Genomic DNA, 12,721 nt, shown 5'->3' on the forward strand with positions numbered 1-12,721 from the left:
GGGAACCGAGCTGCGCTAGGCATGTGTGCTCGAATTCTATATGAGGGATTCGCCGCTTCTCCCAGAGAATAACATGCAATGGACATCCCATCCCGTCCGTCTGTTTTGCTTCATGCCGCAAAGGTTCCAACGCCTAATGCCGTGTCCGTCCGCTGGATGGACGCCTGCGCATGTGCCCTTCTTGCTGAGACTCCCGAAACGCCTGAAGTGGATATCTCCCGCCCTCAAGAGCAAGTCTCCCAGCATGGATTCGGTAGACCCCGAGTTTGGCCCTGCATAAAGGTCCCGGGACCTTCTCCGCATGGATGAGCGCATGCGGGCGCGGCACGACTGGGCGGCGGCGGGTGTTTACGAAACACCAAAAGTTTGAAAGCCAGCCAGTCAAGCCGCGGGGAACTCGGGGCCGTAGCCCGTCCAGGTGGGGACGAAAAAAACAAAATTTTCAAAATGGCAACCGAAAAATGCTCCGTCATGAGTGATCATCCTGGTCGTTGTCGCTTGCTTGGCTGTATTTTTCAAAGTCGGGAAAGCTGATGTAGCCACCTGAGAACCTGTTAGCGGAGATTCTGACGTAGGGCTGCGTTTCAGGCAACGAACTTCCTTGCCGACTGTGGCACCAGTAGTCTGATGACGAGTCTGAGTGAATGCTATGCCGCTCCTCGGCTGGCAAAAACAATCAGCACCGCGCTGGGTAAACAGAGACGGGCTGCGTGGGTAGGGAGGCTCAGAGGTGGGGGGAGGCGAATAAAATAAAATAGGTACGTACCAGGTGACTGTGGAGGCGACGAAGGGTTTGATCTCCGCGACGAGTGAGAAGCCATCCTGGTGAGAATGGCAGCAGCTTTTGCCGGGGCCTGGACGCCAGTGTCGCTCCTCGTAGCGCAGTGGTGGGTGTTTAGTGACGGAGGAGAGACGCTCGAGGGAGTGAGGGGCGGGCGTTTGGAGGAGGCCTTTGCGGAGGATTGATTGGAGGAGATGGGAATGTAGAAGGACTTGTTGGTCATTTTGAGGGAGATGAGATTGGCGAGGGTTGGACGACTGAGTTTGGGAGATGAAAGGTCGAAGAAGGAGGAGTCGGAGGTGGTGGTCTTGAGAGAGGAGATGCAGAAGGCTTCTTGATATGCGGACAGGCGGGAATGCTTGGGGGGAAGGATAACCGGTTTTGGGAGAACCAATGGGCTGGAAGACAGAAAGTCAGGACAGAACGGGGGTGCGCTGTCAAACGTTTATACGCGGGCGCATGGTAAGCTCGACGAAGCCCAGTGCGAGGGCGAGAGCGCGGCCATTGGCCTTTGCGGGTGGGGAAGGCCGTGCAGTTGACCTGAGAGAACCCCTGACGAGGCCCGTCACGGCGAACTGGAACCTCAGCCCTTTTTGCCAGCCGCACAGCATTCACCCGCCCGCCTGCGCCGTGACGAAGTGCGCTTTCGACTGGCGGGCAAACAGACGCCGGCCACGTCGAGTCCAGGATGGATGCCTGTCGGCCCAGGGCCCGGTGGGTTCCCTGCAAGACATCATGGCCAGACCAGGACGGCACCAGGACCAGGACCACCAAACGAGTCAGCAGGTCGACCGGTAGAGCCCAAGGCACGCGATCCGGAGAGTCCTCCCTGTTGCAACCAACCGGTCAGCCTCGACCATACGTAAAAGACAGCTTCACGGTCTCCAGTTTAGGACCCCTCCGGCCTGCAGCTGGTGGGCCTTCTCGTCGTCAGCTGGCAGAGCGGCAGGCGAAGCCCACGAAGCTTCCACGCTTCCATCCTCGGCCCGTGCCACGAACACGATGCACCGCAGCGCTGGCTTCATCCTTATGCAGCCGACATGCAGCCTTAGTTGTTCTGTATCGCCCTCTCTAATTCTGTCCAGCTAGTTGTCCAGTATCCAGCCTCCCGTCCCGACTGCGCCAACCACCGACCTGCCAAAATCCAACAAATCGTCTCCCAACGGCCCTCTCCCCCCCCCCCCCCCCCCCCTCTCTCTCTCTCTCTTCCCCACAATTGATACCCGTGCCTCTCCGCCGCCGCCGGCGCGGGGCCCCGAAATCAATACTCTCAGTGCTGCCCTTTGCGTTAGCCCGGATCCCCATGCAGCGCTGCCAAAATATTGATGCGCAGACACTTACATCAACGTCTTCCCACGCGCGCCCTTGCACATTGGACAGCTCCTCCATGGTCATCACCTTTCCTGTCGTGACTGTCTCCTGTCAGCCGTTGCACCACTCGCGTCCCCCTCAGCTCGACGTCGCTTACAGTAGCCAGCGTGGATCTTCGCGTCAATCTCGACCCGACTGTCGGCCGGAATCATGTCGTCGGGAATCGGGACGCGCTCAAGAATTGGAATTCCTTGTTCGACAATCGCGTCGTGTTTCATGCTGCCGTCCCGGTCAGCTGGATTTCTCTTACGCAGGCGCGGGGCAGACGGCGCGCTTACTTGGACATGCTGAGCATGCGGTCGATCTTGGTGATGCCCAGCCAATGCAGAATCTGTTTGCCCAAGGACAGAGCTCAGTCATCCGTAGCCACCACATTTTTGGAGAAACTATTACTCACGTCTGGCATTAGCGCCTGGAACCGCATGTCCTATCGCCATCGAGTTAGCTACGCCATGTGCGCCTTGACTAGATTGCTCGTAGCCCACCTTGACGCCTGCAATATTCTCCGTCCGCTTAAAGTACTCGCTCGCCTCTGCTCACACATTAGCTCCCCAATACGTCGACGCCGCACGCGCCAGACTCACTGTCGGTGCCACGTTTTCCTACAGTCGCCGTTAGTTATCCGCCTGCTATGCCTCCCCTTTTCTTCCGACTTACTTGCGTTGTACACCAAGTACTTGGTCACTTCTCCCAGAGCGCGCCCTTCCTTGCGGAAATAGATGACGACTCCGCTCCCGCCCTTCTGCGCCTCCTTGACCGCCTCCTCGATGCCGAAAATGAGATACGGTCGGCAGGTGCAAATGTCAGACCCGAAGACGTCGCTACCATTGCACTCATCGTGAACACGGAGAGCGAGTCGCACATTGGGATCTGACATCTTGGCCGGGTCGCCAAAGACATAGACCGTCAACCCGCCAATCGGGGGCAGGAAGAGCTTCACGTCACCTCGTGTGATAAGTTCGGGATACGAGCCACCAGTCTCCTCAAATAGTGTCCTGCGCAGTGTTCCCTCGTCTGATGTCTGTCAGCCCATACGCGTCTCGACAGGCGCGCAGCCGCCACTTACCGATTCCGAACCTCTCGGCCACGCCTGGGAGATACCACACGGGCTCCACGGCAAACTTGGTGACAGCCAGTTCTCCCTGCTCGTTGATGCAGATTTTGCCGTCGGGAACAAGTCGTCCCTTCTGAACGCTTTCTTGAAGCTCTGGCAGCTTCATGTGCGCCTTGGTCACTGCGATGGTAGGCCGAATTTCAACGCCATCCTTGTCAATGTGCTCCTTGTACAGCCATGGCGCCAGGTGACCGAGAGGATCCATGGACACAATCTTCTTGGGGTCGCTCCATTGCGGGAACGGACCAATGTTTGTCGCGGGCTCTGTGTTGGTAAAGTCTGGCTTATGATTGATGTCGAGGTTTTTGCTCGCCACGGCAAGGGCATGGTAAATGGAGTACGAGCCACCGTGGGCGCCAATAGCTGCAAAGCACATTGTAAGCCACTCTTCTCGCCTGCAACGGCCAAGTGATCGACGTACCGTTTCTCCGCCTTATGGTGTTTGCGTGCCGCGACACGACGACGGGGCCTCTCACGGCGGGATCGACATGTCCCCACTGCATCGGTATGGGGTCGACGCCAGCCTGGCCGGGGTACGAAGTCAAGATGATCTTGTTTAGGGAAACGCTGGATCGGCGCGGTGTGACCTCTGTGGCACCAGGATCATACTGTTCACTAATTTTCTTGACGCTCTCGGAGGGCTTGGTGTCATCCTTTTGCGCCACGGCGGCGGTAGCCTTGCCATTGGACGTGACCTCCTCGGCCTTGTCCTTGACGTCCTTGATTCCAGCCAGAGTGTTGACGCGGCCATTGATGGCGTCAACTTGCGAGGTCAGTTGGACATTGTCGCGCTGGATGGCGTCGAGGCGGGACAGGATCTCGCTGAGCAGGGTAGTGGGGTCGTTTGCGGAAGCCATAGTACGCAGGTAGCTGTGATTACGATTGGACAAGGTTTTTATTTCCAAGCTGGACAGAAGATATCTAAAGACAAAGAAGAAGAAGAGGAAGAAGATGAGGCTCGCAGGGTCCGGAGCTGGACCTGGTTGCTAAGATGCGGCGGAGATGGCGATGGTGAGCGATTGATGTCGAGAGAGCAGAGGGAGAGAAGAGAGACAGGAGACAGGAGCCCTTGACAGGCCGTAAGGGGGCGGCTCTTTTGTAGTCGTCGGTGGCTAGCCAGATGTCGCCTAGAGATGATCAGTTTTACAGCCAGGGCAGCGCATAGCTGAGCACCTGGCCGAAGGCATCGCGGGGCGCAGCTTTATCGCGCCGGCGGCTGCTTGCGGGGAGGGCGTGCCACGCATGTGGACCCCCTGCCGGCCAATCATGCCTCACCGCCTTGGCCAGCTCGCCTTTGCTCTTAGTCTTAGCTGCACAGCTATCGTCCAGCAAAACTCCATCAACCACACCACTCCATCCACCCGGACCCCGTCGCAAAATGGTACGATAGCCGCCATCCTCTGCTCGGCCCCCGCCGCCCTTTCCCGCGCTGACCTTCCTCCCAGGGAAAACGCAAAAAGTCTTCGCGCGGTCCCGTCGCGCCCAAGAAGGTACGTTGCCTCCGCTGCCCGTCAGCCAGCCCAACACCACCCAAGCAAGCGGCAAGCCTTGCGTGTTCACCCATCGCGACACTGGCAACCCGCAAGCGCTCCCGATGCTCGCACAAACTCTGCATGGTGGCGGTGACAAGCATGGTTGGCTAACGCATGGCTTGCGCCTGTTGTATAGAAAGAGGGTCTCGCATCCGTCTTCCAGTGCCTCTTCTGCAACCACGAAAAGTCGGTGACCATTCAGATGGACAAGAAAAGCAACATTGGAAACCTGCAGTGTAAAGTCTGCGCTGTCAACTTCCAGCAACCGATTACGAGTAGGCCGCCCCTCATACACATCGCTCTCGTCTCCGGCCGTGCATATCAGGCCTAACCGCATCTCTCCCGTGAATAGGCATCTCGCAGCCCATCGACGTCTACTACGAATGGGTTGACGCATGCGACGCCGTTGCGCAAGAAGAAAAGGACGACCGTGCCGACCTGGCCCTGCAAAACAAGCGGTATCGCGAGATAGACACCATGACAAGCCGCGACCGAACCGCAGCAACCCGAACGCGCGATGAGTTTATCGACGACGACGAAGCAGATGGCGAGGCTGATTATGCGGATGATGACTAGAGCCGTATGAGGACGTAGAAGAAATCCTATGATGTAATAGCACATCAGGGGGCAAGAGCTTGAATCCTCCTGGAGCGTAAGGTCGACGGGGTGACATGGAAGACGTTCAAAAGCAGGGACAAGACCAGTAGACAACGGGGAAGAAAAGGGTGTGGCGACGGCACCACCCATCCAGCGTCGGCCTCATCGCCGATTTGAAAACGGTCGGCTGGCCGGCTGAGCTGGGATGGGGATTCTTCCTTTTCGGCAACGCGCAACAAGCAGCACTTTTGGGTGGGAGGCAACGCCCTGGTTCCTGGATCAAACTGAACAAACGTCCCTGCACGGTCACGGGAAGCAGAACGGATAGGGTAGGGATGTCGTCGGCGTTTTGGGCGTCTTTCAGGTACCGGTAGACAGGGAAGGCTGCGTGAGCCAAGTCAAACTCCCTTCCCTCTCCCCCAAGCACAAGGTCAGGGGCAGGAGGGCAAGGGGTTGAACGGGATTTTGATTTTGACCCGCCTTCACGCGACCGAAACCAAGTTTTTCCCCCCTCGGTTTGAGACGCGTCGAGTGGCTAGTCTTCAGGTACTGCGTTGGGAGACCTTTTCCGTACCGATACCCCCGAGGAGCGCGTTGGTTGTAGCTTGCTCTTCTTGTACGTGTGATGACATCCTGTGGGAGTTTGGGGGGCGTATGTCACCACGTCAATTGTGCTTCTATTCTTTTTGCGGCGTCTAGAACCAATCAAAAGCTTGGAATATTGAAAGACGCAGATTCCTCCTACGTAGCGCGACGACGCGACGTATACACAATTCTTGTCCACGCCCGACTACGGTGCATCCCATGTCAACAGGCCTTGAACCCCAGTACCCTGTGCCCCAAGCCATCCAGGCCAGCCACCCCTTCACCTAGTCAGGTACCGTACCGCATGGCAGTCACACGTTGCTACCCTATCGACCCTAGACTTTTGCTTGGGCACCAAGGTACCTACCCGACCTGCCTACCCCTAACGCCTCCCGCAACTCAAACAAACGCTACCCGTCTGGTCTCGACACGGTGTCGGCGCACGCGCACATGTGCGGTCGGTGGTCGGGACAGGGCTTGAGGAGTAGGAGGTAGGGAGGGAGCCGAGAGCACGGAGGTGGGACTGACGTCATTCCGGCGCTTGAACAGATAGATAGGTGCAAGATTGATACGTGGATAATCAATGGTGGGAGAACGGAAGAGGGGGCGACAGAAGGCACGTGGCTAAGGTGGGGAGAATTCTGCGCAGTGTACAGGACTGGTAGATAGTGGCATTCTGTCCTCCTGTGTACTGAGAACGAGAGAATACCAAGGAGTTACCAATGCTCCTCGGAACCTGACATGGGTGATTCAACAAGATGCCCACTGCAAAAGGCTCGTCGAATACCACACCACTCGTCGAATTAGAACATATATGTATCTCCGTCCAGAATTCTGGTTATTTCGTCCTCATTGTCATTTTCAAGCTTGGCATAATGCAAAGCGATTTGAATGGAACTCTTCATTCTTTCTACATGGATGGTTTCGAGTTCACGCCATGTCTCTGGCAGTTGGCGCAATCCCATCCGCGACTGCTCGTCTTCATATATATATCTCAGCCCACGATCCTGACGCAGCAGGCATCCGCTGCTGAATGCACATGACCGCTCCAAATTGGGTGCAAGATGCAAATTTGGTGCCGTTTGGCATATGAATACCAGGAACCGGAGAAATGAAGATAAATGGTGAAATGGTGGGCCAGTGCGAGAATCTCGTCTTGTATGGCAATCAAGTAGGCGGGAGGTGGAAGAAATATGTCTGTTGTTGGTATATGTGAAGCTGGTCATTCACACGGTGTAGAACCTGTCACCAAAGTCGCCAAGGCCAGGAATGATGTAGCTATATGGACGCTGTTAGCTGAGTGACGTAGAAGGGAACCATTGGAATGGGATGTTGACTAGCGACGCACTTCTTTTCGTTCAATCCTTGATCCACGAAAGCGGTGATGACTCGCAGCTTGGGAAATTTCTCGGCAAAGTTAGCAGCACCTTCAGGGCTGGCGATGAGGTTGAGGAACAGGATGCGCTCCTCGGGCACGCCGCGCGACTTGAGGACCTCGACAGCCATGAGGGCCGAGCCACCTGTGAGTATGTCAGTCTTGCTCTGGCGCTGCTCTTCCTATCAAGTCTTGTGTTCAATCGTACCCGTTGCCAGCATTGGGTCCAGCAGCAGGACCCATCTGTCTGAAATGTCCTCGGGCAGCTTGTCATAAAACAACTTGGGCTTTGCCGTCTCCTCATCACGCTGGATCAGAATCTTGCCGATACGCACAGAGCGACAGCAATCGCGCAGGCCTTGCTCCATGGACTCGCCCGCGCGCATGATGCTCACGCCGCAAATCTTGCCCTCAAACTTGACACCCGAGTATTGGGTACCCAGCGGCGTCGTAATCGTGTGTTCTTGCACGGGCAGGTGGTTCAAGCCTTCCTCGACCAGCAGTCGAATGATGCGGTTCGAGTAAAAGATGAAGTCGGCGCGGTCCGTCTTCTTGTCGCGGATCATGCTGTAGGCACGGCGATGCTGGTGGTTAGCCTACTGGTGGGCGGTCTCGAGGCCATTGGGGGCACGCACGTCAGCAGAGATATCAGCTGCGGCGTCTGCGGCAGGATGTGAATGTTATCGTGAGAGACCTGAGTCGACACGGTGGCCGTGGGCTTTTCGCTCTCACGGCGGTACTCGGGGCCCATGCATTGGGATGGGGCTTGTTGAGGAGGGGTGCTGGTCATGGTTTCGGTTCTCGTCTCACGAGAGTGGAGGGTGGTGGTGTTGAGGGTACCGAGGAGCTGAGCAGAGGATGGATGAGAGGGCCGAGAAAGGTAAAATGATCTGCCGCGAAAGTTGAGGGCCACGGGCAGGAGAGGAGGTGGAAGAGGAGACGGGGAGAAGGGCGCGAGGAGAACAAGTAGTCACTAGAACTGGAGTGCAGCAGGTAAAATTTTGAGGAACTATTACGTGAAGGCAAGAGGCGTGGGAGAGTGGAATGGTCATGATAGAGTGCTCGTGCATGGCCTGGGGTTGGCCGTCGGCCGGCCACCTGCAGTCCAGCCAGGGCAGGTCGATCAATCCCGAACCACCCATCCTGGACCCTCCGCTGCCTGACCGCCCGCCAGCCCGCCCGCCGCTCGGGCGCCGCATCCAGTTACGCCGGGCCAGCTTCGTCAACAAACCCATCCAACCCTCCTCACCTCCTCCACAACGGCCTCCAGTCTCGCTCTCACTTCGCCCTCTCTTCGGCTGTGCAACCACTCGGTACCGACCTACTTTGCGACTCAAATCCTGCCATCTCCCGCGACGCGCCCTCCTCCCGCACCTCTCTCCCGCCCCGCGGCGCGTCAAGTCTCACGTCGTCATCCGTACCTCCTACAAACAGCTCGCCCTCCTGATTCACGCGCCGGAACCTCCGATCCGCCCGCAACCTCCATCACTTAAAATGACCTGAGCTCCCCCGCTTGTCATCAAACCTGCCACTGCTGCTCTCAAACATGGAACTTCCGCAGCGCCGCAGGAAGATGGCCACCTACGGCCGATCTTCACGCGTGTCGACCAGCTCGACGACCTACAACCTCTTTGGCGACGCCCAATCCCCAGAAAGATCGCGCGCCGCCAGACCCATGCCGCCCGACCCGCCATTGAAGAGACCTACCAAAGTTGGGCCTGCAGCGAGATCAAAGGCGGAATCGGCCTCACTCTCGGTGTTCGACTTTCCCTCCGATGACGACCAAGACATGAGGACACAACCCAAGCGCGCACCCGCAAAGCTCCCCCGGCGCGCCGATAAGGGCCTGGAAGCACACGGTGGAAGTGAGGATTCTGCTTCAGAGCAGCTGAGACACGAAGAGGCCGTGGCCGAGACAAAGAGATTGTCGGCCAAGAGCAGCGATACATCCATTGTCAAAGGTGGGGGCACAACCACCGGCGACACCGATGTCAATGGTTCCTCCATCCCAAAAGGGCTTCGACGAGGCAAAGGCGTGGTCGAGATCCCGAAGCTGCCTGTGCGCAAGCTTGAAAAGTCAACTTCCAAAAGAACTCTGCCTGCGGATGACTCAGAGACCAAGAAAGCCGAGGGTCGCTCAGGTGCGGAGGAAAGGCCGTCAAAAGCGTTGAAGAGCAGGCGTGAGGACAGCCCCAGAAATGAAGCAGAGGCGAGCGCTCATTCAAACAAGTCTGGTCAGAGGGGAATTCGCAAGCAAAATTCTACAAATGTCTCAAAGGGCCAAGGACACCGGAAAACAAGCTCGTCTGCTGCCATCTCTGAAACGGGTCGCACGGCGGAGTCTACGTCGGCCGCAAAGGTCCTCAGCATGGTCAGGTCGCGCCGCACTCAGGCCAAGCCGGAGAATATCAGAACTGCCATGTCCAAGGGAAAGTCTGCCCCAGCTTTGCTGCAACAGATGCTCCCGTCCCCGGAGACCAAGCCATCCAGTCCTGCGGAACCTACAGTCTCCACCCCAAAGCCTGAGCTATCCGAAGACGAAGACGCAAATGTGTCGTTCCCAGCAACGCCACCAGCCCGTACGTCGAATTCACCGTTTGGCACGGTCACTCCTCGCCAAAACCAAGCTTGGAGCAAATTGCTCGATTTTACTGAAAAGTCAAGTCCTGGTATAATCCCTCTCGATGAGCTCAAAATCACCAGCGCAGTCAACTCAAATCGGTTTCGAATGCAGCGTTCCGCATCGGACATGACAGCCGCAGCTGGAGCTCAGAAAAGGCGGTTGATTGACACCCTGAAACAAAACGCTACCCAGGATGAAAGCAGCGATGAGGAGGACGACGAGACGATGCTCGACGAAGAGGACCTCGTCGCTGCAAACAGCGCCAGTCAGTCGAAGCTCAAGAAATCGTTTGGAAATGACTCTGGAAGCTTCGAAAGGCTCGGGAGTTCGCAGGAGGCAACATCTTCCCAGTCCGTGGCAGCTGTGGCGACTGGACCGAAGCACACCTATTCCAACACCAGGACGTATCTGAACGACGGCAATCAGAATGATCTTTTCGACATCCCAATGTTTGAAGAGCTCGCACCGGTCCGCAAAACGCTTGTCTCACAGGACGACGACCTTGAAGACGGCGCCAGTGGCATGCGCAACATCCACGAGCTTCGAGCGGCCGGTACAGCCAGACGTGTCTTGGATGATCTTGAGGCTCTGCTGGATGATCTCGAGCAAACTAGTCCAAAGTCGATATCCCGCCGCCGCGCCGCGTTGCTGGAGCTGTGCCAAAAGCTTCAAGACAAGACCTACGTAGCGCGCATGACCGAGCACAGTTTGGGCCGTCGAGTTTTTGCTTCCTTGGCGAAGACAAAAGATCCGATACTCGGATTCGGCATGGCGTCTGCGATCGGAATCATGGTTGTGGGAGAGGCTCCCCGGTCCACTCTAGAGGAAGTTTATCAGACTGGATGCTTGGGTACCTTGGCGTTCTTCCTCAAGATGAACACAGATATCAGCAAGATTGCAAGAGACCGGAAGACCAATATGTCGAGACTTGCACAAGGCTCTTGGGTCGAGTTCCGCGATGCCATTGGCGCAATCATGTGGCCAGAGAAGACTCCTGAAACCATCTCCCCAGGCTCTGTGGCTCTCAAGACTTTGGAGATGGTGGTACGCAAATTGCGAGAGAGTGGCAATACAGAAGATCTCCTGGGTTACCAAACCCTTGCGGATGTGGCCGAGCTTGCCCATGGGCCGACCCAGAAATTGGCAAGTGCCGCGGCGACTGAATCAGATATTGACACGCTCGAGCTCGTCCTTTCCACCCTCGAATCTGCTTCTATAAATGCCACCGCATGGAAGTCTCGGGGCGATGAGTCGATGGATCAACTCGTCAAGTCAGTCGACGCTTTACTCGTGCCAGAATTATCTTCTGAACAGCTCGACGCCCTCGCACGAAGGCTCATCCTCAACATCACAAACAACAACCCGAAAAATTGCGACGTCTTTGCAAAGGACTCGCTTGTGCGGAACTTGATGCGGTCAATCAATACGCAATTCCAGGCTCTGAGCACTGATCTGGACGAGTTTGAGCACATGAAGACTGTCGAACACCTGATCCTCTCCTGCGGCGTCTTAATCAACCTTGCAGAGTTCAGCGAACGTGCCAGAGCAGCGACGCTTGGCGATGGTGACGAGATCCTCGACTCGTTGGTCACGACGTCCGTTGTCGGCATAGAGAAGGCGGCACAGGCGGAGTCGATCGACGTGGCACACTCGGGTGTGGCTTACGGATATCTCACCGTCTTGCTGGGCAACCTGTGCCAGAATGCTGAGATCAGGGAGAAGGTCCGCGCGAAACTACCAGATCAGCGCTTTGACGTGCACATCCGCGCGATCCACCAGTTCCGAGTCATTCATCAAAAGGTCGATGGCGAAGCCTTTCAGGGTGAAGAAGGAACTGAAGTGTGGACGACGTTTACGGAACGCCTGCAGGGTGTGATTGACCGGCTCAAGAGCTATTGAAGCAAACCAACCACACAAAAGAGACGAAAAAAGCAAAAAGACACAGACTATTTCCAATTTCCAACAGACAGACATGCGGTCAACTACTATGGGGACGGCGTTGGTGAAAAGGGCGGCTTGAACGAACGACAACTTGAATAGATACCCGATACCCAGGATGCATCCGATGTACATGCTTCTTTTTCTTTGCTTTCTCCGACCTGTCCGGCTCTTTGTGGCTGAACTGAAAAGCTCACACGGCGGCGGCTTCTATTCTTTTCTTGGTTGCTACGGACGGACACTATTTCCTAGGGAGGAGGCTCAGCAGTCGATAGGAGGACCATCAGAATACACTCGTTTGACCATGCACTCTACGTTGTTTGTACCACATGATGGGTGACAGTACACGAGGCGGGCTCTGGGGCTGAAACGCAAAAGGGCCTCGTGATGGCGTCGTCTATCCGATGGCAGCGTTGATTTTTCTAGAGTCGAGGCTAGTAGGATCAGAGGCGTCGCGTATAGGTAGGCCGAGGGGCTATAGCAGGCATGGTCGGTCCGGGTCTGGCCGACGCGAGACGACGAAGGAAGAGGGACGACGGATCATGACTACCGTACCTTACGACCTTTGAAGTTGAGTCCAGGGTCACGTCAGGTCGCTGTGAGCACATGTCACTACCGTAGACTACTCGCACTTGGGTGTCGGCGGGACGGGAGTGGCCCGCCAATAGGCTTGGCCCGTTTCCATTACTCGATCAAATGCTTCAGCATCCAGTCTTTTCTTCGCGGAGAACCAACCAGCGAGGGCAGTCTTCTCGATCGTCACCAGCAAGAAATCTGCCTTGGACAGTCACGGCGAATTGAGCTC

At 56.5% G+C, this 12,721-nt stretch overlaps 6 protein-coding genes across 6 annotated transcripts; 3 read left to right on the forward strand and 3 right to left on the reverse strand.

Annotated features, from left to right (window-relative positions):
- Positions 1 to 280: 280 nt before the first annotated feature.
- On the reverse strand, positions 281 to 1,236 carry J3D65DRAFT_114839 (uncharacterized protein). Its single transcript, XM_066793767.1, has 2 exons — positions 767 to 1,236; positions 281 to 663 (listed from the first exon to the last, which is right to left on the reverse strand). Exons 1-2 carry the CDS (start codon positions 1,002 to 1,004, stop codon positions 470 to 472), a joined length of 432 nt encoding a protein of 143 aa, XP_066651258.1. The 5' UTR covers positions 1,005 to 1,236; the 3' UTR covers positions 281 to 469.
- A 739-nt stretch (positions 1,237 to 1,975) lies between these two features.
- Positions 1,976 to 4,451, reverse strand: J3D65DRAFT_637608 (GTP cyclohydrolase II). The gene is made up of 10 exons (XM_066801525.1): positions 3,688 to 4,451; positions 3,219 to 3,629; positions 2,810 to 3,166; positions 2,737 to 2,754; positions 2,638 to 2,684; positions 2,550 to 2,579; positions 2,431 to 2,483; positions 2,250 to 2,371; positions 2,123 to 2,193; positions 1,976 to 2,057 (listed from the first exon to the last, which is right to left on the reverse strand). The coding sequence occupies exons 1-10, from the start codon at positions 4,121 to 4,123 to the stop codon at positions 2,052 to 2,054; spliced, it is 1,551 nt and encodes a 516-aa protein (XP_066651259.1). The 5' UTR covers positions 4,124 to 4,451; the 3' UTR covers positions 1,976 to 2,051.
- Positions 4,452 to 4,711: 260 nt separating this feature from the next.
- J3D65DRAFT_559487 (transcription elongation factor Elf1 like-domain-containing protein) lies at positions 4,712 to 5,374 on the forward strand (the record flags this gene model as incomplete). Its single annotated transcript, XM_066797411.1, has 3 exons — positions 4,712 to 4,756; positions 4,935 to 5,073; positions 5,151 to 5,374. Coding segments are annotated over 3 exons (408 nt in total), but the record flags the coding sequence as incomplete, so codon positions are not given.
- Positions 5,375 to 7,206: 1,832 nt separating this feature from the next.
- On the reverse strand, positions 7,207 to 8,145 carry J3D65DRAFT_559572 (uracil phosphoribosyltransferase; the record flags this gene model as incomplete). The annotated part of the gene is made up of 4 exons (XM_066797415.1): positions 7,207 to 7,258; positions 7,329 to 7,500; positions 7,564 to 7,922; positions 7,991 to 8,145. The coding sequence occupies 4 exons, from the start codon at positions 8,143 to 8,145 to the stop codon at positions 7,207 to 7,209; spliced, it is 738 nt and encodes a 245-aa protein (XP_066651261.1).
- Positions 8,146 to 8,592: 447 nt separating this feature from the next.
- On the forward strand, positions 8,593 to 12,118 carry J3D65DRAFT_115169 (wings apart-like protein regulation of heterochromatin-domain-containing protein). Its single transcript, XM_066793769.1, has one exon. The coding sequence runs from the start codon at positions 8,902 to 8,904 to the stop codon at positions 11,875 to 11,877; it is 2,976 nt and encodes a 991-aa protein (XP_066651262.1). The 5' UTR covers positions 8,593 to 8,901; the 3' UTR covers positions 11,878 to 12,118.
- J3D65DRAFT_637629 (uncharacterized protein) lies at positions 11,920 to 12,497 on the forward strand. Its single transcript, XM_066801526.1, has one exon. It carries the CDS (start codon positions 12,035 to 12,037, stop codon positions 12,254 to 12,256), a length of 222 nt encoding a protein of 73 aa, XP_066651263.1. The 5' UTR covers positions 11,920 to 12,034; the 3' UTR covers positions 12,257 to 12,497.
- The last annotated feature ends 224 nt before the right edge of the window (positions 12,498 to 12,721 follow it).

This window comes from Phyllosticta citribraziliensis (assembly GCF_038025025.1).
Source record: "Phyllosticta citribraziliensis strain CPC 17464 chromosome Unknown J3D65scaffold_12, whole genome shotgun sequence".
In the NCBI taxonomy this organism is placed as follows: Eukaryota; Fungi; Ascomycota; class Dothideomycetes; order Botryosphaeriales; family Phyllostictaceae; genus Phyllosticta; species Phyllosticta citribraziliensis.

Bases quoted from the DNA above. Each gene is read 5' to 3' on its own strand.
- J3D65DRAFT_114839 (XM_066793767.1), bottom strand. From the start codon at position 1,004: ATGACCAACAAGTCCTTCTACATTCCCATCTCCTCCAATCAATCCTCC. The intron at 664-766 runs GTACGTACCTAT...TGTTTTTGCCAG, and splicing joins GTCGCCTCCACAGTCACCTG to CCGAGGAGCGGCATAGCATT.
- J3D65DRAFT_637608 (XM_066801525.1), bottom strand. From the start codon at position 4,123: ATGGCTTCCGCAAACGACCCCACTACCCTGCTCAGCGAGATCCTGTCC. The intron at 3,167-3,218 runs GTAAGTGGCGGC...GACAGACATCAG, and splicing joins GGCCGAGAGGTTCGGAATCG to ACGAGGGAACACTGCGCAGG. The intron at 2,484-2,549 runs GTGAGTAATAGT...TTGGGCAAACAG, and splicing joins TCCAGGCGCTAATGCCAGAC to ATTCTGCATTGGCTGGGCAT.
- J3D65DRAFT_115169 (XM_066793769.1), top strand. From the start codon at position 8,902: ATGGAACTTCCGCAGCGCCGCAGGAAGATGGCCACCTACGGCCGATCT.
- J3D65DRAFT_637629 (XM_066801526.1), top strand. From the start codon at position 12,035: ATGCATCCGATGTACATGCTTCTTTTTCTTTGCTTTCTCCGACCTGTC.